This window comes from Aulostomus chinensis, chromosome 5 (genome assembly GCF_037954235.1).
Source record: "Aulostomus chinensis isolate RoL2024-O1b breed Wild chromosome 5, RoL_Achi_v1.0, whole genome shotgun sequence".
NCBI lineage: Eukaryota > Metazoa > Chordata > Actinopteri > Syngnathiformes > Aulostomidae > Aulostomus > Aulostomus chinensis.
The window spans coordinates 28183392-28210196 of record NC_141324.1 but is presented as its reverse complement, the minus strand read 5'-3'; the positions used below and the strand labels follow the sequence as shown (position 1 = coordinate 28210196).

At 49.3% G+C, this 26805-nt stretch overlaps 2 protein-coding genes across 3 annotated transcripts in view; one reads left to right on the top strand and one right to left on the bottom strand.

Annotated features, from left to right (window-relative positions):
* The first annotated feature begins 3740 nt into the window (after window positions 1–3740).
* On the top strand, window positions 3741–9148 carry marchf11 (membrane-associated ring finger (C3HC4) 11). Its single transcript, XM_086204414.1, has 4 exons — window positions 3741–4392; window positions 7164–7319; window positions 7743–7935; window positions 8144–9148. Exons 1-4 carry the CDS (start codon window positions 4051–4053, stop codon window positions 8464–8466), a joined length of 1014 nt encoding a protein of 337 aa, XP_086060540.1. The 5' UTR covers window positions 3741–4050; the 3' UTR covers window positions 8467–9148.
* A 695-nt stretch (window positions 9149–9843) lies between these two features.
* The window catches only part of myo10 (myosin X), an 82674-nt gene continuing 65712 nt past the window's right edge, over window positions 9844–26805 (bottom strand). The window contains exons 22-42 of one of the 2 annotated variants that reach the window (XR_015115951.1): window positions 24097–24203; window positions 23791–24012; window positions 23051–23090; window positions 21789–22742; window positions 20987–21107; window positions 20491–20734; window positions 20217–20312; window positions 19438–19531; window positions 19175–19230; window positions 18916–19058; window positions 18228–18419; window positions 17944–18101; window positions 17455–17578; window positions 16727–17024; window positions 16220–16427; window positions 15978–16114; window positions 15553–15673; window positions 14743–15219; window positions 13728–13919; window positions 12688–13161; window positions 9844–10014 (exon numbers count right to left, since the gene is read on the bottom strand). Coding sequence is in view for 1 of the 2 variants with exons in the window: in XM_086204411.1 (XP_086060537.1) it covers window positions 13051–13161; window positions 13728–13919; window positions 14743–15219; window positions 15553–15673; window positions 15978–16114; window positions 16220–16427; window positions 16727–17024; window positions 17455–17578; window positions 17944–18101; window positions 18228–18419; window positions 18916–19058; window positions 19175–19230; window positions 19438–19531; window positions 20217–20312; window positions 20491–20734; window positions 20987–21107; window positions 21789–22742; window positions 23051–23090; window positions 23791–24012; window positions 24097–24203 (4095 nt within the window). In the remaining variant the exon portion in view is untranslated. Of the gene's footprint in view, window positions 10015–10242; window positions 13162–13727; window positions 13920–14742; window positions 15220–15552; window positions 15674–15977; window positions 16115–16219; window positions 16428–16726; window positions 17025–17454; window positions 17579–17943; window positions 18102–18227; window positions 18420–18915; window positions 19059–19174; window positions 19231–19437; window positions 19532–20216; window positions 20313–20490; window positions 20735–20986; window positions 21108–21788; window positions 22743–23050; window positions 23091–23790; window positions 24013–24096; window positions 24204–26805 lie in introns of those variants that run through there. The other variant, XM_086204411.1, reaches the window with a different exon arrangement.

Genomic DNA, 26805 nt, shown 5'->3' with positions numbered 1-26805 from the left:
TTGTTTGATTCACATTGTAGATGGAAATTAAAATTCGATGACAATTCGATACAATCGCTGGGTCCGTGATCACCGTCAGCAAACCCAGACAGCGACTTGGTCCCTCCTCCTCACTGAGGCTCTTCTCAGCTACGTCAGATTGGTGATGTGCGTCGATGATGTCATGGCGAAGCTTGAGCAGGGTGGAGAGCCACCATATGATCCTTTAATGAGCTCACTTGTTTGTGGTCGTCCACTTTATCTTTGGCAGGCACTTCGCTTCCTTCTGCAGGCTGGGAGAGTGTTTGTGGCGTGATGGTTTAGGGCACTCTGCCCATGTAGCACGCCGCTGATTGACAGAGTCGTCAAGGAAAGCAGAGAGGGGGAAGGGCTCTGCAGACAGGCAGACGGCGAGAGACTAATTGATCAGGACAGTTGGGGAAAGAGACCAGGAGAAGGCTGTGAGGCATTAGCAAGGTGGAGGCCATTTTGGAGGCGACTGTGAGTGTCTTTGTTTATTCTTTGAGGAGAAGAAGACTGGCCGACTGCGTGGTCGCATCCACTGCAGTTCATCCAGACACTGTGTGAAGTTGATTTGAAGTGAAGGCGTCAGTGTTGTTGGTGGAAGCTTCCTGAACTCCCAGCGACGGCTGCAGAGGACCAGAACAGGCCAGAGGATCAGTGCAGGAAGAACCCACTTCATAGAGATCAAAGAAAAGCTTTTTAGTAAGGAAACATTTCTGTATTCAGTCTGCAAACAAGTCAAAATCCCACATTATTTTTGATACTTTCAGTACTTCAGCCCTCAGTATTTTTTATCCTATCGCAAAATACTGTGATGAAATCATAGCAGGCCGGGAAGGAGAGAGGCAGAGAAAGCCAGCGAGCTACTCTGCCAGCTACTGGCCTCGCCACTGCGTTGTGACCTGACTGGAGAGTCGAGGGCCGGCAGCAGCAGTCGAGGTCAGCGGGAATAAAAGCAAACCTTGGAGTTTTAACTGGCTCAAAAAAAAGTCTTGGTTGGAAGAAGCTGCCTCTCACCCTGGAAGTCAGGTTGAATTCAGGGTGAAAAAATTCCTCCCAGCGGGATTCTCAGGCTGCTGGTGATTCCAGGAGAGCCCCTGTGGGACGTCCCTGCATGGATGTCCCGGAGACGGCAACGGAGGACTGTCATCACTGCAGAGGAGGCCCAGTAGGGGCCTATTCCAGGGTTCTCCAGGGTTCTCCAGGTCTTACATTTAACCTGAACCGACCCTGACGTACTAAGAGCAGAGCCTCAAGAATGAAAGGCACCCTGACTGGTTACTGTAGCTTAGCCACATTAGCACCGCCCCCCACATCATGCTGATGATGCCCTCTGACCTTTGACCTCATCAACTTTCGTCATGAAGTATGAATTTTATAGAGTTTTGCAAGATTTCAGAGGCTCTTCAATCATCAGGCGCATGGAAGCAGCCATTTGTCACCCAACATGTCCAGCGGGGCAGCCCAACTGCGGCGGTGGCGCAGGAACGTGACTCGTTAACTTTTATACATGCAGACGCATCGTCGTCTCGTAAGCGCGCGAGGACCTTTATGACTCATCAAGAGTGATACACGTCAATCCTGCTCAGCAAAGGAGAAGGTTTGTCTTTACACCCTGTCAAAGACCGCAGTTATGAGCTGTGAGTACAGATGTTTGGGGCCATGAGATCATTTCGGTCGAGTTTGGAACCAGACTGGTAGATGGACGCCGGAGCTCGGTGCGGTTCTGAGGATCCGGCTGATGAAATCACTCGTCCAGCAGTGGCCCGGTGCAGTTCTGTGACTCCAGACGTCTCCAAGCGTTTCCTGTAAGAGATGTTTTGGTGGAGCGACACACTGTGAGAAGGTAAGAACCAGAAGTAAATTCAGACGCTCCATCTGGAGCGGTTGAGCGTCCCTCCGCCCTGCTCTCAGCACGATCCTGATCTCCCTCTGAGCCCTGGGGACCTGCTATTGATCTGTGCCTCATTCAGGAGGTAGTGATTGGACGTGAGTGGATAACTTCCTTTGCTGCATTAGAGCCCATTACTGCTCGGCTCCCCAGAAAGCGATAGACATCCTTAAAATATATATATTTATATTCTTGGAAAAGCCTCCTACGAATGATTTGCCGACAGAGGCTCCTCGAGGTTTATTATCGAGTCCATTTGGAGGTTGATAAGATTCTGAGCCACGGCGATGAAGGAAGGTCAACGACTCCACTGTGTCCTGAAGAAACGCAGCTAACAAACTCTGCTTCTTAAAGAACGGAGTGTGTGTGTGTGTGTGGGGGGGGGGGGGGGGGGGCAGCGCTTCCGTTTCACCGCTCATCTGAACCTCAGCTGAAATGTGACCTGCGTTCCTCCCTCGTCCACTCAGCTCCGCTCTAAAAGCTTCCTGCAGCCACCTGAGGAGCCCGGCTGCATTTTAGCGCAGGTTGGAAGTCAATTTCCGGCGTTGATATTTCCAACCTCCTGGTCAAAACACATCCCTGTGCGCCTGCGGAGGAAGACTACAAATTGCCGTGGCAACCTGAGGTTCTTTTATGGAGGTGTGAGGGCGGACGGTGACACGCGCTCGTCAAGATGAGACGGGAGGAACTCAACAGACGAACTCGTCACTGAACCAGAAATGCATATTTAATAACCCCGTGAAACATTTATGAGACGCAGGACCGAGGTTCTGAGTCGATGACTGCTCTTCTGTACTTCTGTGTCAGAATCCGGAAGAGCACTTGAAACATTGTGGAGTAACGCCTCACGGCCACTAGGTGGAAGACTTTCATCACATCCTCCCTTTGGTGTTCGTATCATATGAGTGGTTAGCTTGCTAGCTAGCTTAAGCTGATTTCTTTTTTTTTTTTTTGGTAGTTCAAACATTTACATTATTGCCGAATATTTGGACATGAATACATCTGTAGGTTTGGCAGCTTTACGTCTGACTTTTTAATGAAGGTTTTCAGGAGAGTTTATGAAAAATGTAGAATTTCTGTGGAAATCTGTGTTTTCAGTGCTGTGTTTCCAGAACGTCCTGCTGGGCTGTGACGGTACTGCAGGTTGTGGGACCAGAAGGTAAATTACAATCAAATATTTTAAACTTTCCTGTGAGTTAAATTATTTGTGGATATTTGTTTAGGACAGATTTTTTTCCCCCCTTGTACAGTCCAGTAAAAGGAGCTAGGATCCAGGCTCACATGGAGTAGAATTCTTATGGTGCTGTCATCAAACGTGGGCCACAGGGTTCTAGTTCTGGGGTTCCCAGTGCTGGAGGACTTGTTGGTGATTTCCCGCCCCTGCTGGATTAGGGTGTGGATTCTGAAGCCTACAAAGGGTACCTTTTAACTCTGAGACACCCACTGAAGGAACTTTGATGCTTCCAAAAGCCCCTCTTCAGTCCTGAAACCCATTAAAATGATCTGTCACTTTTTTGTGTCGTCTGGCTTCTTTCGTTCTCCGCTGGTCCGTCTCCCTGTGTTCATGGTGGAGTAATCAGGGAGGCGCCGCCTCGATAACGACGGTGGCCCGGCAGGTGACCCGCTCAGCGGTCCTAGCGGGAGATGCAGCCGGGGATGCAGGTCTGGACCGTAATCTGCTCCATCATATTAATGGGATAATAATGTGATTGGTCATCCCCCGGTGGGAGGTGAGACGGAGGGGGTGGGGGGGGGGGGCTTTCTGCTTCCTGAGACTCCGCAGAGAACTCGCTGGCTGCTGACTCCTGCAGCGCACCGGGGGGCTGCACCTCGTCGTGGCCCGGCGTTTCTCACCCGAACGTCGGCGTGGACTAACGAGCCGGAGGAGGTAGGCGGGGAGTCCGGCACACCGGCAAAGCTGAAACCCGCTAGGATGCACGGAGGGAGTTCTCCGGGTCTGAGGCGGATCCAGCCGCGAGGTCCCGCATCAGCAGCGGGGGCATCCACCCGCTGATCCGCTGCTACACGGCGACCAGACCGCGGCAGACAGCGCCCTGATCTGGAACCCTGGAGGCTGCATCACATCCGCGGCCGTGGTGGATGCTGGGTAAGCTGGGTGGCATCTATGCCATTTAATATCGACTTCTCGTGTTACTATGAGCACAGCGGAGGGAGCGGCGAGGACGGGGGGGCCGCAGGGAGGCGCCGCCATCACCCGCCTCAGCTGGGAGGAAAGCGCGCCGGTCGGCGGCCAAGGACACCCGCACCCCGGTGACGAGGGCGATGCGGAGCGGGGGGAGAGCCGCCGGGAGGGCCGGGATGCCTCTGCGGGGATTGAAGGGACATTTAAGGCGGAGGGCAGCGGGGGGGAGCTGTCCGGCGAGGACGGCGCGGTCGGGGGGAGATCGTGCAAGACGCAGGCGATGAATTCCAACTGCAGCAGCGAGACCTGCATCCCCACTCCCAGCTGCAGGATCTGCTTCCAGGGCGCAGAGCAGGTAAGCCGAGCCGCGTCACTCTCACCTACATTGGTCTTCAGTGAATAAAACCGAATTAAAGTGACCGCTGGAGCCTGATTGGCTGCCGGCCACGGAGCCGCTAATTAGCACAGGTCACATGCTGGAACGAGGCCTGATTGGACCTTATTGGGAGTAGAACCAAGTGAGTCCAGACCTGGTACCAGGAGCCTGTCATGGTCATGACCCAGGACTGACGCTGACCACGAATGGACACACAGGAAGATTTGTGATCTTAAAAGGCAAATAAAGACTTAAGCTGTGCTGCACTTCAGCTCACACCAGCACTTTCACACGCCAGCAGAGGAGCCCCTCAGGGCCTTACTGGGCCCTTTAGGGGCCCTTCAAGGCCCCGCCAGCATGAGGCACATCATTATCTGGCGTCTAGTCTCCGCTGTGTGCACAACTTGAACCACCAAGAAAACAAAGGGGGAATCTGTGACGTAGCTGACGGTAGGCACCAGCTCAGGGGTTGTTGGGAGGTCATCTGCTCGCACCCGGCGGAACTTTGCCCCCCTCAGTTTGGGTTTTCGGGTCAGACTCGAAACTGACGTGACTTCGGGGTGAAATGTACTTGTTGCACGGCTCTGAATGCAACGGGTCAGTTAACTGAGACAGCTGAGATCTAAGATATGGGTTTGAAAACATGGCCGACTGTCTTATAATAGCCAACTAGTGGAGTTTTCGTAGTTTGAGTTTATTTGATTGTGGCGATGCACCAACGCTCCAGTGCGGAGAGCTAGTTGTGGCTATCGCTAGGGTCCCAAGGTGGACATAATAAACAAACTAAGGCTGTGTAAGGGTTTTGTGTGGTTCTCACAGACCCAGTCGGGTCAGACTGCTACACAGGAGGGAGCTGATGGATTTGGGACCAGAACCTGTAGATTCATGCTAACTACACGTAGCTGGCTCTTCCTGGAATCTGGAGTCAGCGAGGAGTGATGAAGGAGGAAAAAACCTCTCTGTGAGCTGAGTACTCCTATGAGTGAGTACTTGGGAGGAGAAATGGCAGTTTTTGGGCGAAGTACTCCTCTGAGAGGTTTTGTGAATACGGTCCTGTGTTGACCATCGTGAAATGATCAGTAACCACGGAACCAGAACCGACGTAAACATTTCATTGAAAGCTTTTGTTCTTTTGTTGAAGTCACTTGAAATTCAAGTTTTCTCTCCATCAATTATCGTTGGACTCTTACAGCCCTCAATTTAGTCTTGTAGACAGGAAGCTACGGCTGATGGTGCTGCGGAACTCCTCCTGATATCTGATGGCGAGGTGACTGACAGTTACGCAAGTGCACACTGGATCTCTGGGAAATGGAGTGAAACGTGGCCATCAGGCTTTGCTTCCTGCCTGTAACACAAAACTGAGGGCTACAAAATTCCAACAGTGTGAGGACATTCACGAAGGAGCTTCAATGAAACAAACCACTTGAAGAAGACGACTCCTGAAGGTGGACAGACTGATGGACTCTCCGTCCACGGTCTCAGTACGGTGACGCTGAGCAGACTGGTGACGAGTCAACGACGCCGAATGTTCGGGGGAGAGAGCAGCAGTAAGTGAATTTGCTGGCCTTCGAAGATGGCGATGGCCTGTTAGCCGAGCTGATCTAATATAACTCAGCCTCCGAGGCCACGCTGGTATCTGATGAAGATACAAGGCCCCGGGCAGGCGGGGCCCGCTCGCCACAAACGTGGACGTACATGTACGCCTCTCAATAGAACAAAGCGGTGATGATGTAACAGTATAACAGGAAGAGGTCATGTCAAGGAAGAGGTGTGTTTGTCGTCCAACAGGAAGTGGTCATCTCCATGGTTCCTCCACCAACAGGAAGTGGTCATCTCCTGGTTCCTCCCCCAGCAGCCAATGGGATCGCTCCATGTGACTGTGGTGATTGAATCAGTAAATCAGCTCTGGTGAACAACAGTTGATGATCTTCCAGGTTCAGTTCCTCAGGATCATCTTAACTAATGAACCCCTCTGATGATGCTGGAAGCCTGAATGGTTAGCAGTGCTAAGCTAACGTTAGCCTATGAAGGAGCGACACCACGGTCACATGACTTCCAGGTCACCACTACTCAGCGTCAGGCTTCTTGTGTTTCCCCCTGATGACCTTTAATGACCTCCACCACCTCTGTAGGCTCCTTCAGACTCTTGTTAGTGACCCATGCTTTTATGTTGGAGGTCATGTGATGCGGCTGAGGGAGTGACAACCTTGAGTGTTGTCGTCGTGCGGGTCAAACCGGCCTTGGTAGTGGTGGAGGGGTTCTCCGTATCCGTCTTCAAACTGACCTTCAGGTTGTTCCATCCCTCCGCCTCCGGTCCCGTCGAGGCCTCTGAGGTGCTTTTAAACCCTCAAGGTTAATATGACATGATGAAAAACGAGCTCTCTGACCACTGACCTTCATATTCTATTAATACGCCACTCACAGGCCAGCAGGCAGGTCAGGCTAATGGCTGCTGGACAGATTCCTGCAGGAAGTGCAACTGAACATCGGAAGAAACAGATTTACGGCTTCTGTGATTAATTATCAACTGCGTTGATACTCAGGTATTGTAGCCCTGAGAAACCGTGACTGATCCCAACGATGGACAGGTAGAGCGGAGAGACGCCAAGGCCAGTGTTTCTGCATTCCAGCGACGTTCCCGAGGTCCCACTCAAAGTTGCATGTTGTGGTCATGTAGAGTTTAAACTGAGGGAAAAAGCCACGTCTTGAAGCCTCAAACTGATCTCCCTCTGTCTGTTCGGCCGCTGCAGGGCGACCTGCTGAACCCGTGCCGCTGTGACGGTTCCGTGCGCTACACCCACCAGCACTGCCTGCTGAAGTGGATCAGCGAGCGAGGTTGCTGGACCTGCGAGCTCTGCTGCTACCGCTTCCACGTCATCGCCATCAACATGAAGAGGCCGTGGCAGGTGAACAAGGCCTCTGTGTGTCAGTAATGGCAGAGGAAGAGAAACGTTAAAAAAAAATGACTAAAGTTACCAACAAACCGTAAAAAGGTTCCTTTATGTGCGGTGTTTAACTAAATAGATCAATGTTCTGATGGCAGCGCTTCATCCAAACTTGAACTCTTGGCAACCAGAACACCAGATAGCGCCCCCGTGTGGCTCAGTGTCGTACTTAACGTCAGTCTTCATTAAAAGAGTGGACTTGGTCACTCAAATAAATTCTCCCTCGTTCGTTTGTGGGGACGTTCAGAGACATTTGATGAAGTTCAGGTTATGTAGAGATGCTAAAACATTATTATTAATAACAATTATGAAGAAGATGAACAGGGTTTTCTCACGTTTGTGATGGATTCTGATCGGCTGTCCTGACTCGCCTCCGTCTTGCAGTGGCAGTCCATAACCATCACGCTGGTGGAGAAGGTCCAGATCATCGCCGTGTTCCTGGGTTCTCTCTTTCTGGTCGCCAGTATCACCTGGCTGCTGTGGTCGGCCCTCAGCCCGCACGCCATCTGGCAGCGCCGCGATGTCCTCTTCCAGATCTGCTACGGCATGTATGGCTTCATGGACTTGGTGTGTGTAGGTGAGTCCAGGAACGCTGCAGGCGGAGTAGTCGAGACCTGCTGAGGTCAATTATGAATTAAATATTCTGGATTCGGAGCTTCCATCCACTAGTTTCACTGAACAAGTTCGGCCTTCACGTTCAAGACTTTGGGACGCCGCTGTTCCAACCACATTCATGACGAGTTTAACTTGTGTTTTTCCTTAACGTGTCCATGTGTGTCCAACAGGCCTGATTGTTCACGAGGGGGCAGCGGTCTACAATGTCTTCCTGCGCTGGCGGGCCGTCAACCTTCACTGGGACGTGCAGAGCTACGACAAAGCGAAGGACATGGAGGAGACGAGCACCGGCCAGTCCTCGCTGGCCCCCAGGACACTGTGGTTGCCCCTGGCCACCTTTGGGCCCAACGGCCCCTTACATCCTACTCATCTGGGGCCACAGCGATGGACCTGCCTGTGTTTGGCCCCATTCTGTCCCGGTCTGGTGCCCCGGAACCAACTGAGCCAGGACAGTGAGTCAGGAGAGGTGGTGATCCGTGTCACATCTGTGTAACCAAACATCTGTAGGCCGTTTACAGGATGAACTTTATTATTTCCTCCTGAGTTGTTTCTCCGTTCTGGGGCCGGTCCTCAAGACACCATCAACAAGAACTGATGTTAGGATGTTTCTGTTCCATCCTGGAGAACAAATATGAACTGAAGGGGGTCAGATCTTGATGGACAGGGACAAAGAGCCCAGCAGGTCAGATTAAATATGGCAAATGAGCACAAAACGTTAAAATCCTATGAGACAGAGATCAGGGTGCCAGACAGGAAATACGGACATTTTGAATGTTGTTTTAGAGGTTACCTGTGGTGGTCCGGGTCTGTTTCTTTACTGTTCTGTTGAGCTTCCTCGAGGAGGGCGGGGCTTATTTCTTGACTAATGTTATCTGGGTTGTTTAATTTTTTAAATTTATGTTTTGGTGCCTTAGGAGGCTGAATGACGCCGCACACACGACTTGAATACGACTCTTCTTGTTGGACGTATTTCTGAATCTTCTGAATGTAACATGGATGTGATGTATAAAGATTATTTATATAAACACAGAGAGAGAAGTGTGGCTTAATTAATGTTTGACTGCAGCAGTTCAGAAAATGGCAACCGAATATCAGAAAACAAGATGGCGACCCAGGTTAAGTTGTCCTATACACGGGTTCATGTATGGCAACGTTATATGTCGCTGCTGCTCCCTCTGGTAGGTGGGATTTCTCTTCGGTGATTAGACAAAGTTTGAAATGAGCCGAAATAACTCCTTGTTAGACTTGACACAGGAGGATAGAACGAATCCCAGAGACAGAAAGTCTTCCGTGAAATATTGGTCACACCTCCTAGTAAACGTTGCGAGTATAACCACAGGCATCATGGCCGCCGCCGCCGCCGCCAGCAAATAGTCTCCATCTTTGCTCTGAGAATGTGGAAAAGTGGCAAACAAAGAAAATGAAATGAAAGTCACGACACTGCTACTTAAACTGATTTCAGTTACACACACAATTTAAGAACAGTTTACATTTATTTCAGCTAGCCAGAAAGCTAACGTAACGTTAGCCTAGCACAAACTAGCTCAGCCTGAAGCACTAAACCACGAATGTACAATTAAATCGTAGAACTTGTCCTCCATGATTTTCCAGTTTTGTTTTTTTTTAACGACTGTTCAAATAATCACCTGGTATTCCTCACATTTATAATTACAGATACATCCATCCATCCATTTTCTACTGCTTATCCTGTTAAGGGTAGTGGGGGGTGGAGCCTATCCCAGCAGCCCTCTGGTGAGAGGTGGGGTTCACCCTGAACGGGTCACCAGTCCATGGCAGGGCCAACACATAGAGACAGACAACCATTCACACTCACAGCCACACCTACGGTCAATTTAGAGTCTGGATTAACCTGGTCCCCTCTTGATGTCTTTGGACTGTGGGAGGAAGCTGGAGTACCAGAGAGAACCCAGCAGGAACAGGGAGAACATGGAGACTCCACACAGAAAGACCCCGTGCTCCAGCCGGGGCTCCCGGAACCTTCTTGCTGGGGGGCCACGGTGCTGACCACTGCACCGACGTACTGCCAAATTACACACACATAATAAACAATTATCAGCAATTAAATTGGAATTAAACAAGTCAGAAAATAAGAAAAAAAATACTTCAAAACTAAAAATGTCATTATTTCTTCATTTATTGTCTATCAGGTAAGAGTGAGCAGTCAAAATATTTCTAGAAATAAAAGTTCCAGTGAATCAGATCTTGTATGTAACCTTTTTATTGATGGAATATTCCTTTCAATGAAGAACAACAGATACAAAACCAGAGAACAGTATTGAGTTGAGGGTCCGCGGTGAGTTGAACACTCAGAGAAAAATATAACAAGATTTAATCTTTAAAAACCAGGGAGTCGTCTGAGGAAAAGATGAGCGAATGCAGAGATAGAAAATCTACAGCCTCATGATCATATAATACATACACACACACACATATCATATATATATATATATATATATATATATATATATATATATATATATATATATATATATATATATATATGAGACAAACATTGCACATGATACCAAAACAAAAGACCCTACACATAAAAATCAAAGTGTACACAATATACAACAAGGCACTGTGGAAAAACCTGCATACGTGTCTTTGGATGGACCGGCCGCCTGCGGCGCTCCACTGAAGTGTTATCGGAATGTTTCACTGAACAACGTCCAAACGCTCCAGTCAGTCGAACACAAACCTGCCTCAGAAAACAGGTCCGTTGCTCTCATCATGCGTCATGTGAAAGCTGCATGTGGTCATTCATCTGCAGCCATCTTCAGACCGTTAGCAGAAGGCTAACATTAGCCTTAAGGTGAATCTTTCATGCACATTGAAATTGATTGATTTATAAATTTATGATTCATTTGTGTACCAGGTTTACAAACAATGTATTTTTTGATGGCAGATCCCAAAAGATTCACAAGGATTCTGCTTCGGTTCTACACTGAGGTCAGAACACTCAGAGTAGAAGTGCTACTCATTCATGCTGAGAGGTGCCAGCAGACATGGCTCTCCAACCGGAGATGTTTCTCCCTCTGGTCCACCCAGAACACCTCCACATCTGGTCTGGGACGCAGTGAGCATGTCGGTACCTCCTAAACCCGGGTTTAAGACCCTGAAGAAGCCTGAATCTGTGGTTGGGGGGGCTGGGGCACCTCACTCAGTCTGCTGTCACAGTGTGTGTCCAGTTAAAGCCTGTGGTCCCAGACCTGCTCTACTTGTAAAGGTGCTTTTGAAATCAGTTCAACTTGGTTCCAGAACCTGACCAGAGATCAACCCCAACACAAGATGGAACAGGATTTTTCAGGATGTTTTATAAAATGTTCCTACAGGATGAAATGATTCCTCTGCCTCTTTATTTTACCGTGGTTTGTGGAAACATTGCTACAGCTAACGGGGTGGGGTGGAAACTGGGCTTCATCCTCAGATTTATCTCGAGTGACTGGAGCAGCTGGACAGATTTTGCGGCGTATAAGTTCATCGGTAGTCAAAGCAAACAGTGGAGCACCTTCCACGTTCTGCTGACACGGGAACACGAGTGGCGTCAATGAAAACGTCCTGCTGGAGTTGCAACAGGCACTTGTGGGAGCTTCAAATCCATCGGGACATCAACACAGACTTGAAATGCTTCAGAGGACTCGCATCTTATTATTTACAGCAAGAGAGAGACAGACAGAGTGTATCCAAGATTCCTCCGTCTTCTCTTTTAAACATTCAGCCAACCTGTCCACACACACGCGCGCGCACACACACACACACACACGCACGCACGCACACACACACACACACACACACCAACAGTCTTGGTGTCACAGCATATAAGGCTTGAAGAGGAAATCAACAGTTGTATTCTAAATCAAACGCATCTGTTCTTCTCAGGTTCTGTTAGAACCTTTAGCCGGTTCTTTGGTCTGAAAACAGTTTGAAGTTTAATTCGTGGCTTCTTTTTTTTTGTGTACCAAGGCGTCGTGGTGTAAAAATACGATTACCAGTTCCTGTAAGATGGCTCTTTCTACATCATCCATAGAACCCTGAACAGAGAAACTAGTAGCTTATGGCCACAAGATGTAAGCTGTTCCCACAAAGTAAGGCAACAGGTTCTGTTCGTGCCTCGTGGCAACAAAAGAACCGTTCATCTCTCTGTGGTTTGTTGTCCGTAGTGGAACTCTCCAGGTGTGAGAACGTCTGTAGGAGGAAGTGATGATGTCATAGTTACATGCCAATGACGAAGTTGGGGGAATGAAATATGGAGAGTGAAGCCATCAGCAATCATACCAGGTTCTATTGGTTAAAGTACTTGTAGTACGTCTGTCTATACGAAGTGTTACTGCATCAGGAGAAAAGCATATATCTGTTATTTTAGGGTGGGGGGAGGGGCAGACGCAGAAATGATTGACCTCATTGAAGATTGATTGTAATTAATTATTATGTTTTAACCACATTTCAACCAGTGACTGGTCGCCTGTGTTCTTCATCCTGTGAATGTCTTTAATGTCTTTGATGTCTGTAGTGTGTGGACAAACAGCAATAAATGGCTGTTTGTGTTTCACCAAACACGGGTCAGCTGATAATTTAGTCCCATGTGAATCAGCATCTCAGTGAACAAAGTGGCGAGCAGACCCATACACCACCACCTCCACCCGCGGGTGTGCCAGTGCTCCCTTCCTCCCAGAACTGTTCTGACGCTCACCTCTCACTCCCACCACTCCATCAGTTCTGGTGGGTGCAGGACCAGTTGCTGGTGCATCAGGAACAGAGGGGTTCTAACTACGTGTGATCATCTTTGACCTGCTGGGAGGTGCAGGAGAGCTCAGCTGCTGATGGCAGCAGAGAGCCGCCGTGGTGGCGGGGTCAAGAAGGCCGAAGGTGGAGCCTGGACCCGATGCAGCAGGTGAGGATCAGTAAAGTTTCAGAACAAACCCGGTTAGCTCAGCTGCTGTAGCCTAAAGAGCAGCAGCGTTTCGTCTCCAGCATTAACAGTCAGTCGGACGTATCCGGAGTGGCGAGGATGGACGCCCCCACACAGGTGGCCAAAAGGTCAAAGGTCAAGGGTTCACCAGGCGCTACACTGGCTGCCATGACTGCTGACGGACTGACAGTTGCTGTAGCGCTTCTTGACGATCATGCTGATGTAGGCCTTCATCAGCTTGGCGATGTCCATGACCTTCAGAGAAGAGGAAGTTGAGTCCATCGTTAATGATTCACCATTAAAAGGTTTTTCTTCCCTTTCATGTCCGAAAACGTATTAACTAGTTCTCATAGTAGAACGTATGGTTCCCTCATCTCCACTGAGGTCAACAGCAGCTGCAGATATTAGCAGGTTCAGTTCTAGCAGATCAGATCCGCCAGTGAACACCAGACTGGTGGATGTTGACGTGGTGGAGAGTCTTAAAAACCTGGGTCGCTAACAAGAGTCTGAAGGAGCCTACAGAGGTGGTGGAGGTCACTGAAGGTCATCAGGGGGAAACACAAGAAGCCTGAAGCTTAGTGGTGGTGACCTGGAAGTCATGTGACTCTGATGTAGTTCCTTCATAGGCTAACACTGGCTTTTTTTTTTTTTTTTCCAAAGCACTTTCTGTTGGACTACAAAAGTACCTCATCCCTGTGCTGCTCCATGCAGGTTAATTCAAATTTAGCACCAGTCATCAATTTGATAACTTGTAAAATCAACGCGCAGCAAAGGAAACTAGCATTAGTATGAACATCATGACTTTTCCAAGCCGTACGAACCATTTGGGTTTCAAAGGTCAGCTCTCTGCCCTCCACGGCGATCTTGTAGGCGTTGGGCAGCGGAGCTCCAAAGGAGAGAATCTGCTCATAGGGGAAAACCTCCAGCGGCCACGGCTCGCCACGCTTGTACACCGATATGGCCTCTCGACTCACCCCCAACCACAGCTCCGCGGGGAAGGTTCCATCCCGGCACTAGAACGACACGAGAGGAGGATCATCGGGGATCGCTGATGATGCTGGGTTCCATGTTCTGTGGGACCCCCACCAGCAGGGGGAGCCTTCTACAGAACATTTGTCTTGTAAAGATGTTCTTCACAGGCATCTAAACAGGAACTCTTTGACCCTCAGCAATATCTACATTTAAATAATTAGTCAAACAATTTTACTCAAAATTAGAGGGGTTTTTTTTGGGCACATTTTTATGTTTGTTTTTTTTTTTCTCCTTTTGTGTTCATTGCCTGTCGATTTTTTTTTGTAATTGCCTAGTTTCCTATCAAATTAAACTAGCGTAACCACATTAGTAAATCTGTCTGGTTAACGTTTTAAAAAATTCTTTAGTGATTTAATTTATCGACTAAAACAATAAATAAACAAAAGGAAGCATCACCTGACGATAAGCAAGAAATGAATCAGAGGTACGAGAGAATAATCAGGTAATCACCAGGAAGTTATGAAGGTGTTTGTGCTGTGTGAATATTGTGAGTGGGAAATGACTTCTGACTGAGGTACGCTAACATTTCCTACCCACTACCATTCGTTGTGCGACGCTAACTAGCGTGGGTAGACCATGGACAATTGGACTTTAGCTAAAAGTGGGCGCCTTCCTATGAAGAAGACCAGTAAACTATGTTTCTACAGATTTAAATGTATTTTCAAGTCAGGTCAATGCTGCTGTTTCAGGTTTATAATATTTGATCTCAAGGGTAACACTTCAACTTTTCACAGACACGCACACAGAGTTCCTGATTTTAGGATTTTCAATGATTCTCCAGAATCGTTTCCGGGACATTCTTACCTCCACGTTGAAGAGCGTGGACCCGTATCCGGGCCACTCCTTCACCAGCGTCATGTACTTGACCATGGCCTGCTCCTGGTTCATCCCCTGCAGTTTCTTCCACTTGTCCATCACGCTGGTTCTGACGGCGGCAGCCTCCTCCCTCATCCACGCCTCCAGGCTGTTCTCCTCCTCCAGCTTCTGCTGACTGATGGAGCTGCTCCGGAAGCTCCGCCTCAGTGTTCCCTCCAGGAAGCTGGAGCGTTTCCTCTCAGACGTTCCTGAGCGGTCGGACACAGAGCCGGTACCAGGAGCAAATGTCTTAGCGGAGTTTTGAACCCTGGTCCTCAGTCGCACCATGGGGAAGACCTGGGACATTTCAGGGATGGCAGTCTGCAAGCTGTGGTCACCCAGGAGGTACTGAAGTCGCAGGGCAGCCAGGAACTGGAGGGTCTCCTCTGGGGCCGGATACTGACCTCGGATTACTGCCTCATGGGCCTGCAGACCAACCAGAGAGGAGGCAAATTTACAGTTTGCCCGCCATGCTCAGTGGGAGCCTAGCAATGTTTGTGGTGATCAATAATCATTGTAATCAAGGGCGGTAGCTACAATGAAGATTAAAAAATATTTTAAAAATACCTTAATTAATACAATTGACCTTTTTTCATAATTTCTTCTCAATTGATGGAGGCTAATTTGTGACACTTCTTCTGTTCCAGCACATTTGGGTTCTCTTGGGTCTGACTGTTTCAAAGAAAGTGACCTGCACTCGAAACATTGACTTGAGCTCTCCATGGCTGCATAGACCTGATGGCTCCGCCCAGTTCTCACCTGTTCAAACATGAATGCGAACTCCACGCTGTCTTTTGGGACGTTGTCCGTGTCCACGAAGCAGTAAAGCTTGAAGTAAAACTTCCAGCCGGTGTTGTGTTCATCTGGGCTGGCGGAGAGCCTGCAGGGGAGAAAGCATGATGTTTGTCAGGCCCAAGAACAGAAACGTGTCTCTGATTCAGACACGAACACTGGATTCGTTGCTCCAACTTGCTCTTCCTTGAATATTTCAGCCCTGAATTTGGTCTGACAGCAAAGCCTGGTGGCCTGAAATCTGCTCTTATAATGGTTCTTTATAACTTCTTCATCTTTACTCGCTGTCTGTAAAACGAAATCCAAGGTTCCACAATACTGATAATGTGTAAGAACAGATTCGTCCATGAGAAAATTTCATGAATGAGGCTCATCGTCTTCGTGGTGCGTACTTTTCAAACCTGGCAAGCACGTCTGCCACCACCATGCGACTCTCGATGGCTTTCTCTGCAGCGTTGTTGTGCTCGAACAGAGCAAACATGTTCCTGCTGTCCTCCATGGCCAGACCCCGGATCAGCTTCTCCACCACCTGACACGCGCACGCACACACACACACACACACACACACACACACACACAATTAAGAAGGTGCTTGCACAAAGGGGAACACTCCCGTCCATCCTGCTGCTCCCACCTCTCCGGCGGTGGTGTGTGAGTTGATGGTGATCTTGCAGCAGCCTCCTCCGTGACAGTGCACTGTGGTGTTCATGTCCTGGCGAGCGATTATGGATCGGATCTCATCCTGCGACGGGACGTTCTCCCTGGCTCGAGTCTTCCTCAGTGATTCCAGGGTGAAGGTGGCGTAGCGCTCCATCTCTGAGCCGGGGAAGAGCTCTCGAGTCCTGCACAGTCAACAGCCTGTAAATTCAAACTGGCACCACCATAGTCATCCGGGTCCAAAATAAAGCGAGAACCAATCACTGAGAAGCTGATCCAACTGTTGTTACACATGAAATTAAATGAACAGAGCTCTCTAGAACATAAGCCGGGTAACCATGTTTAAAAAGGAAATGAGTTATGCTAACGTGACACTAGCTTTGCAAGCTAAACAATATACATGTCGTCGTGTGCGTCTACGTCCGTGTGACCTCAGCATCAAGCCAGGAGAACAAGTCCCTACACGTCGTCGTGGCCAGCTCACCTCTTCAGGTGGAACTTGAGATATCGAAGGATGCTCCTGGTCGGCAGGAAGGTGCAGGACATGCACGTCAGGATCTTCCAGCTGCAGAGGTTGCTGGCGGTGCCGGGTTGCGGCGGCCGTGTCGTCTGCTTGATCAGCTGACAGTAGAGCTCGTCCCTGAGCAGTTTGAGCTCCTGGCCGGTCTGCAGGATGCCCTGGATGATTGGCACCAGGTCAGCCACGCCCTCCAGGTGCTGCAGAGAGCTGAACACCTTGAGGGCTTCATCCTGCAGCGTGGTGTAACTTCTGTTCCTCGGACCTGAGCACAGATGAGAGGAGGAGGTTAGTCCTTTCATCACATCTGCCAGTTTAACCATGTGACCTGCAATCAGATGACTAACGCTGCCTTGACTGGCTCATGAGAGTTCCTCTCCTACAGGATCGTTCCAAATATCTGTCCATCATCTTTGGGGCAAGAAGATAGAGACCCTTCTCCAGGAGGCGGACAACACTAGTTAGCTTGGCACAATGAATGGTAGTGGGTGGGAAGTGTTAGCATATCTTGTCTAGCGTAACGTTGACTGACTCACAGGAAGTAAGGGCCTTGTTCTTCTTCTCTCTCCTCTTAATTTCCTCTATAAACAGCCTGTGCTGATAGATGGAGAATTGTGAGCTAGCTTGAAGGCAAAATTTTTCTTTGGGTGTAAGACTATGTGAGAGCGCCCCCGTCTGAGGGTATCAGGACTCACAGGTGAGGTGGATGTCTCCGTAGGGCAGTGGCAGCAGCGGGGAGTGCAGCGGGTGGTGGCTGTAGCGAAGGATGGGGTTCCTCTTGTAGATCTGCTCCACCACCTCTGAGTTCAGACAGTTCTCCTGCAGAGAGCAGAGGAACGGTGAGATACTGATGATCTGGATCGCATTACAGGGCTGAAGCTGGTTCTGAATGAGGACCGACTACATCTGATGCTGAACCCTGTCTGGAGAGTGTTGCTGTTGCAAAGAGTCCATGAGACCTAAATTCAAGGTTTGTTTCATCAGGCTTGCTACCACTAGGTGGCGCTAAGACTTTAATGGAAGCCGTTTCCTTGCTTCCTTGGTTTAACTGCTGCTGTCCAGTCTGCCTCACAACCCTGTTATGGAAAGTGATGTTTCTCAAGGGATCACATTCAAGTACAGCACATGCATCACTTCAGTGATTACTTGCATCGCCCTCTTTTGGCTTTTAATAGAATTACTACCTTGATGTCCTGGATGAGCTGCTGGGTCGGGGTGTCTATAGGGGCTTTGGCATCGATGACATTCTGGATGGCGGTGGCCCAACGTGCGGCCTCGTTCAGCAGCTTGCAGTAGAGGCGGTACGAATGTTTCCGGCCGTACACGATAACGTTCCAGTAGCCTGGCGAGAAGACGACGGGATGAAGTGCCAGAGGAAATGAGACATGGTGATGTAACTGAGGGCAACTGTTCAGCTCCGCACTGAAATTAAATTTAATTGAATAATCAAATTAAACGGATGTCTCACCAGTCTCTTTGAAGACTTTTTCGTCAGGCTGAACCACTGAGCACAGGCTGTTCAGCACCAGTGTTCCCAACTTCAGGGCACTGCGCTCTGAGCTCTTATAGTAGTCCAGGGAATTGTGGGTGAGCAGGAACCACCGCTTCTTCAGCTTCAGGGAGATCTTGCTGCTGTTCTTCATCTCTTTGTGCAACCAGCCTGTTGCAGGGACAAGAAACAGCTGTAACCAGGATGAAGCAGAACTGAGAGACAGACGCGTCGCAGACATGATGTTCCAGTGAGGATGCAGTCGCTGGAGCACTTCCCCACAGAGAGAAGCGGTTCTAGTCCTCAGCTGGGGTCTTGTAGGGAAGCGAGGTTTGAGGTGGTGGAGGTCAGCAGGGCTGAGCTGTTAGCATCGGTGCTATCAAGTGCTTTGAGTTAAAACACAACTTGAAAAATCACCGATCTACAGCCTGATGGGCAACATCCGGCTCAGTGCGGCAACCTACTGCTTATAAGAAGACAAGAATGCATTTACCCCAAAGACGGCAGGTCTGTGACACACATCCTGCCCCTCCCCCAAACCACGCCAGCTTATTTAGCACAGGTGGTGCTACCCCCTGCTAGCTGGACCAAGCACATGAATACAGGCTGAATTAACACACCGATGAGGAGAAATTGTTAAAATGATTTGAGGTTGCAGAGCGGTCACCTCGAATGATGAACTCCTGTCCGTCAACGCGGGTGTCTCCCTTGGAGCGTTGCAGCAGAGTGATCCAGTGGTGCATCTCCTCGGGCGTGTCGGCGTTGCAGTGCAGCACGCGGTTCGCGGTGATCATGACAAAGGAGTTGGGCCTGCAACGGTTCACACACAGAGTTACTGGTCCAAACATGGAGAAGAGGGTTACAGAAAACCTGTCGAACCCGGCGTGAGAATGTTGGAAAACACCAGATGTGATGTTGGTCCTCACCTCTCTGGATTATCTGATGCACAAACCGAATCGATCATCCCCACATCCAAAGTACCCTGCAGACAGAGAGGGAGAGAGGGGGAGAGAGAGAGAGAGAGAGAGAATGTATGTGAGGTAGTTGATGTTACTGTGGGCCTCTCTCTCTAACACTTAGTTCACTCTCGCAGATGTAGTAGAATCTTGAGAAGTACCTCAGTGTACTTCTATCTCATTCTAGCAGAACCGAACAAGCAGCAGTAGCAGACGTGAGCGTTGCTACTCACCACGGCGTTCTGAGGGTTTGCCTGCTCGTCGTGCATCTCCCTGATCTCCTGCTCCGTGGAAGTATGGACCTGACTCAGGACGCTGAACCACTGACTGTAACCGTGGAGACCAAGTCATTGTCAGCATCAACACATCAGGGTAGTGAGAGCAGCCTATCAGTAGCCTGACGTCCTCGCTCTCATTACATTTGCCTCAGACATTTTAGCTCTTCAGCTGAACCGTTAATGTTGGTAGACGCTGTCGCTGTGAGTTCAACAGCCTTCGTGTTGCATCAAGTTTTCTCCGGTAATCTCATTTGGAATTTTATACGCAACAATTTGACACAAAATATCTTAAAATGCGTTTGATTCCTCATTGCATCAGACGCATTCAGGGCTAGAGTTCATCTGCTCCATGTTACGTCCAGATAATAACATGTAACATAACATGGTAAGATGTAGGCCTTTAACTCTCGGGTTTGAACTGTGTTCTCTACAGATGTAACATCGTGTAGGTGTGTTTGGGTACATAAATCCACCCATGCGGTCACAGTAGCCACTTTTGGCTACATTAGCTACATTTCAGGGTGAAGAATCGAAGTCTTTGACAGGATCATCGAGTCCTTTAACTTTCTTTGCTGTTTTTCTATCCGTTTTTCAACAGTTGACAGCATCCCTGAGATAAAACTGCAGCCTAACACAAGTCATTATCATCAGTTATCCTTGTTGGTCTTTGTTTGTGGAGCTTACTGCTTCTTGACCTAGGACACACGAGTTTCATCACTAAAATCCAAACGCACCTGGCGTCCTCGGCAGACTCAGCGATCAGGTGGTAGGTTCTCTCAGGCATCGTGATGTCGATGCCGTTCTCCTTCCCCGTGTTATCAATGATTTCTCTACAGGTGGGAGGACCAAGACAAAAACACTGAGATCTGACATCATCACCCTGGAATATCCCAAAGGTCTGTTACAGTTGTAAAACTAAGTTTGTGTGGGGATGATGTAGATATTATTGTATTAATGTCTCAGTCTCAACAGCAGAACCTCTAAGTCTCTCAGTGCTGCCGTCCTTACTTAGCACTGTGCATGTCCAGGACCCCCTTCAGCTTGTCCTCGCTGTCGTTCTCAAAGTACATGAGTTTGCTCTGGCGCAGCACAAACCAGCGCCGCTTCCAGTTCCGGCGGGACAACGTAGACGAGCCACCTCCCTTCTTGTGCAGCCAGCCTTGCTTCAGAGCCTCCTGCTTGGCCCTGAACCACAGGAAGGTCTCGTCCTTCAGCACGCACCAGCGCCGCTTCCACGTGTTCATCAGCCCACCTGCACAGGAACGCGTCTTTACTCGCATGTTCACACTCACGTTTATCACCTACTTCACTCAGTCGGTTGTTCAAGTGTCCTCCAGCTCAACCTGATGCACAGACATGGATTCCTCGTCCGACGAGGCCTCATGTACAGAACAAAAGCTCTTTGGGGCTTTGGGTATCACAGCAGGAGGGATTTTACTGATTAACCCTCTAGTCTCTGGAGAAACCAGCTTAATTTGTGTGAGACGCATAAAGAGGGAATCACCTTTGATGTGGAGGAAACTGTGGAAGTACGGAAGCGTGACGCAGCTGTAGACGGAATCTCTTCGGTACGACAGCTCGTCGTCCGTGTCAAATCTGTCGAAGTCATCCTCGCTGTCCTCAAACTGGAACAAAAACAAGGGGATTAGGGGAGCCGCACACAAGTCGTACAGGATTAGCAGGTGCGCTTTTTGTAATTCATTCCAATCAGCTTTTTGTCTTTAGTGTGTTCTTGCTCTCCTGGTGCACAAATGGAAAAAAGATTTCCTGTGAAAAACTTCACAAATGACCAGACGGATGACGACGTTCGTGTCACGCCGGCTTGGTATAACAACGGTCCTCAGACACAGGACTTACGGACCTCAGAAACATTGATATGCTGATGAGCATGAATTAAGCAATAACACAGATTAATGGGAATAAAAGCCTCATTCATACATGCGGCCTCTCCCAGAAATGTTCCAGTATTTTACCAGGAAGGTGTCATGTGTGACTGAGAGCCAGAATAGATTTCCTGGGAAATCTGCCCTGCAATTTCCTACCTCAAGACCTTGTAACATGACATGGAAAATGCAGGGAAGCATGTGGGGTGAATAAAAGCAGGAAGATTACTGCCCTATTACTGTCAGGGCATTTTCTTTTCTACCAGCATTCCCGTGTTTGTGTGAACAATTGCGAGCCAGGCATGTTCTTGAATGGAGCTGCACGTGGGAACTGAAATGAAAATCACTGAAAGGTTTTCCAGAAACTGACTGGGATGGACGAGAGAGGCTTGAGATAAATGTCTGGATTTGGACTTCACCCACCGATGACTGAGCCCCCTCTGAGCTGAAGTGGTACGCCCCGGAGCTGTTGTAGGTGCCCACAGAGCCGCGGTAATCCGGAGACCACTGCCCACTGCGAGGGTTGGAGAAGGCCAAGCTGCCGCTGGACACAATGGCTCCTTCATCGTAGTCGTCCTGGTCATAGTCTGAGTCCTCATCTGGTGGAATGAGCTCCACCAGGTCGTCAGACTGAGCCTCGGAGGAAGCCTGGGGGTGGCAGTAGGCTGAGTCCCCGCTGGACGAGGCGGTGTGGCAGGGTGGGGGTGGTAAAGGCAGCGGCTGGTGAAGCACAGTGGTGGGAGGCAGTGGAGGGATCACCCCATCGTTAGCGTACGGATCCTCTTCAGATGAGTCGTCACTTGTGCGGATCCCACTTGTCCGCTGGCCGTCGGAGTGGCCGTGCTCACTTGGGTTCGGGGAGTCCTTGAAGGCCTCGTCATCAGCACCAAATCCTTCATCAACCTCCTCTTCATCGTGGCCTCTCCTGTGCCCGCTCTCCTTTGGCTCCCCTTCTTCAACTCCCAAGGAGCTCTCGATGTTCCGCACGCATTCGTCGATCTCGTCAAAGTTCAGTGAGTCGAGGAACTGCTGTGCCGCCTTGCAGGCTTCATCCTCCAGCCGTCGGAGCTCCTGGTCGCGGAGGCGCTGCAGGCGGTTCAGGGAAGCCTCAGTGAGCGAGAGCTCCTGGCGCTCCTTCTGCCTCTGCAGCGTCTGAATCTCCCGCTCGAGTCGCAGGATCTCCTCCACCTGAGACGCCTCATGAGGACGGATGGTCTCCTCCTCTTCTGACGTTTCCTCCAAGGTCTCTGATGAAATCACCTCCTCTACGGTGCTCGTTGATGCGGCAGACGCAACAGCGGTCTGAGACTGAGCCAGAACCAGAGAGGCTAGCTCCTCAGCACGGTCCTGCTCCTCGCGTCTCCTGAGCTCCTCGGCCTGAGGACAGACAGACACAGATCAGAGGACTGTCTGATGTTCGCCAGCCCAAACAACCCCGTGTAGCTCTTAAAGTTCATTGGTCAGATTCAAATAAGCAGCATGTGAGGTTTAAGGTCTTGACTCATGGTTGAAACAGGAAACACAAAGCGGTCTTGCAATACCAGTCAAAGAGGTTTTATGGAATCTGTCCCTTAAAAGTTAGTAAAGTAATTTTTGCTTTATTTCTTTGAATACAACTGTGGCTAAATAAAACACTGTAAGGGCTCAACAGTACATGTTCCCCTGATGAATGTGTGTCCCCGTACCTCTGCGGCGAGTCTGTCAGCCTCCAGCCTCCGTCTCTCCCTGCAGACACAAACAACGGGAGAGTCAAACAGAGGCCATCAGCTCTGATACGGAGGGACGGACATCTCCTGCCCGCGTCCCCTCCATCACTGTGCTTTGTTCAATGCTGCTAAACTGTTATTCGGCGCAGTGGAAGAAACCACGCATCAGACAAGTGTGGTGACATAGAGGGAACGGGCGGCACGGTGGTGCAGTGGTCAGCACTGTCGCCTCACAGCAAGAAGGTTCCGGGTTCAAGCCCCGGCTGGAGCACGGGGTCTTTCTGTGTGAGTCTGCATGTTCTCCCTGTTCCTGCTGGGTTCTCTCTGGTACTCCAGCTTCCTTCACAGTCCAAAGACATCAAGAGGGGCCCAGGTTAATCCAGACTCTAAATTGACCGTAGGTGTGACTGGGAGAGCCAATGGTTGTCTGTCTCTATGTGTTGGCCCTGCCATGGACTGGTGACCCGCCCAGGGTGAACCCCACCTCTCGCCTGAAGGCTGCTGGGATAGGCTATAATACCCTTAACAGGATAAGCGGAAGAAAATGGATGGATTGATGTATGGATGGATGTAGAGGGCAGTTGTCAACTCGATTCGTTCTCTGAACCTGAAAGGTTGTCACGAAACACGGATTCATTCACCCTGAGAAACAGCTTCTGGCTTCTGTAAATGGTTGGATGTCTGAGACAATTCCAGCAACTTTAACCCGACTAGCTCACCTCTCCATCTCCTCCTCTGCCCTCCTGCGGCGCTCCTCCTCCTCCCTCCTCCTCCTCTCCACCAGCAGCTGGCTGTAAGCCCGGCGGGCCAGCTGACCTCGCAGCCGCTTCTGGAAGGTGAGTGCTGCCCAGCGGAGGAGCAGGAACTTCCTCCTCCAGTAAAAGGCGCGGTAGTTCTTCTGGATGACCACGATGCACTGCAGCAGCTTCCTGTACTGCTTCCTGCGAGCCAACAGAGACGCCTTCAGCCAACCTGAACTTTGCTCCTGCTATGAGTTACTGTGAGCTCCACATACTGACTGCTACCTGGCTATGTAGCCCATGACGTGGGCCTGGATGATCATGGCGGCTTTCAGCACCTCCATCTCCCGCTGCTTCTCCAGGCGATGCTCCAAAGACTCCCTCAGGAAGACCTGAGGAGAGGAACCGGGAGGACTTATAGTACAGAGGGGACACACCACGGGTCTGTGTGTGTGTGTGTGTGTGTGTGTGTGTATACACTGACAATTCGTACAATATTTGTACGATTTGTAGAGTATGTAAATGTGGGAGGAGGACCAGTCAGAGATGCACTAAACATCCACCTCCTTCTCTCAGTCTTTGAATTTTCTTTTATTTTTAATCACAGATTAAACTGTCAATCACTCTTTTCAAATGTTTTGTGCTGATTTTTTTTTTTTTTTTTTTTTTTTAGGGGGGGGGGGGATATAATGAGATAAAACCCCCATCAGCAGTTCTGGCTCCGTGGACCTGTTTGACAGATCCGAATCCCCTGTTCAGGCCATCCAGAACACAATTAAGAAAGACTAGAAATGTCTTGTTACTGCGGAGCACAGTCACAATGCCATTAATCATTAAGCAAATGGAAAAAAATTAATTCATTACTTTTGAATTTATATAACAAATAAACATGTATCAGAATAATGACATTTTAACCTTTTATTTACTTGGGTTTGATCTTTTTTTGGAGATGTAATGTAGTTTTTCCTTGATTGCTTTGAAAGGAATGTATTATAATTATTATCATTATTATTATTATTACTGATATCATTCCAGCCTGTGCTCATTCTGTCTTTTACATCCTGCAGCCATCAGCCCAGATGAATTTTCACTGAATTTATACAAGACTGGAAATGATCAAAGTTTGTTTGTTGTTAAACTGCCTCAATTAGCATGATTACATGATTACATGATTACATGATTACACGATTACATGATTACACGTCACAAATGATTAATGAAACCTTTGACAGATTAAAATAATCCAATCTATCCAGCAGTTGATATATTGATATCAGACATCCGGCCTCTGTGGGTCTGTAAGTTCTGTGTCAAACTTCCACTAAATGGACTCGTACACACGAGATGCTTTAAAGTATCAGGAGTGAACAGCATCAGAAAGGCCCGTCCCTCTTTTTTTTATAACAGGTGTCTTTATCAGACTGAACCTAACGGGCCTGCACGTGAACCGAACAAGCAGCCGCTCCTTTGTTCCTCAAGACCTCCGCTTACTCCCACGAGTGAGTTCAGCTACATCTCTCAGTAAAAAGGCCGATCTTACGGGCACCAGTGCAGCTGCTGCTACAGCGGCCAAGCTGTCACCCTTTGAGAGGGAAAGCGGCCCGCAGAGAGCCGCCGGGGTTAATCCGATTAGGGAGGGAGGAAATGAGATATGGGAGCGGCAAGAGGGGCGGCAGGGAAATGTCAGTGTGCTGCTGCAGGGATCCAGGAGTACAGATTGCCTTTCTCCTGGTGGATGATGGGCTGTGTGTGTGTGTGTGTGTGTGTGTGTGTGTGTGTGTGTGTGTGTGTGTGTGTGTGCACGCACGCATGTGCCTGTGTGTGTGTGTTGGCTGAGCAACAACAGGATGAATACTCAGCGGCAAAACACTAATGAGATTTTCAGGGGGGGAAATGTAAACTCGCTGAGGTGATTTGGACGTCACGAAATGAGCAGTTTAATTAATGCGGAAACATGGCCAAACGCGTCCACACACACACACGCGTGCGTGCACGCACACACACACACACACACACACACACACACAACTAATTCTTTATAATCAGGATGCAAACACTGCTGATCAGCAGATAAAAACATGATAAAAACCCTTGTAAGGTGCTTTAAACTGCAGCATTTAGACCATTCATGGTGAAACCCGGTGTGGTCCGACAGTCATCGGACCTTTAATTGGTCCTTCAGCCAAAGCTCCGTCAGAACTCCTCACACACAGGCTGGTGAGCTCAGACAGGTGTAGGAATAACGCAGCCTCTCCTGGGTTTCTGCCTGGTTTCACTTGCTTCTTGTTTTGATGATTAATGAATCTGAGCTACGGTGCTTCGGTCATGCAGGACGCGGGTCGACTTTCTTTGGTTTGGCTGGGCGGGTTAAAACCATGGCAACAGCAGCATGTGTGCAGGTGTGCCTGTGAGACACAGCTGAGGGCGGGGCCGAACAGCACACGCGCATTCTGTAACAGCAGCAGGATCGGCACCACCGACAGCACTCCGTTGGTGTTACACGATCTATTTAGCTTTTATTTCACCTGGCAGGATATTGATATCAGGGCAAAAGACATTTGAGGCGTGTGCCTTGGTAGCATGTCAACAAGAATATGGCGGAATTTTCTGCAAGACCTTCATGGAAATATTGTCTTCTTCAGGATACGTGCTTGTCGCTTGTTTGTCACGTTGCTGGTAGGAGGCAGAAGCACGGGCCGGTTTATTTGTTCTCTTCCTGTAACGTGATTAAACCCACCCCCCCTCCACAAATCTCTCTCCTTTTAACAACTTTAAACATGTGTCCTCGTGTACGAGCGCACATATTAACAACCCCGATGAATCGAGCAGCTAATCCTTTTAAAATCATTACTATGCTAATTAGTGCCACAAAAGCTTCCCTAAGCCTCAGTGCACTTTTGATTCTTGCTGCAGAGGCCTGTAGGGAGCCGTTCTCCCCGTGACGGGTCAGCCCCGCAGAGACACCAGAACCCAGGGAGGACTCAGCAAGCCCAC

What these genes read in the sequence shown, in the direction of transcription:
- marchf11 (XM_086204414.1), top strand. Translation starts at nt 4,051, where the DNA reads ATGAGCACAGCGGAGGGAGCGGCGAGGACGGGGGGGCCGCAGGGAGGC. An exon ending in GCTTCCAGGGCGCAGAGCAG is followed by an intron (nt 4,393 to 7,163) that starts GTAAGCCGAGCC and finishes CGGCCGCTGCAG; the next exon opens with GGCGACCTGCTGAACCCGTG. An exon ending in CATGGACTTGGTGTGTGTAG is followed by an intron (nt 7,936 to 8,143) that starts GTGAGTCCAGGA and finishes TGTGTCCAACAG; the next exon opens with GCCTGATTGTTCACGAGGGG.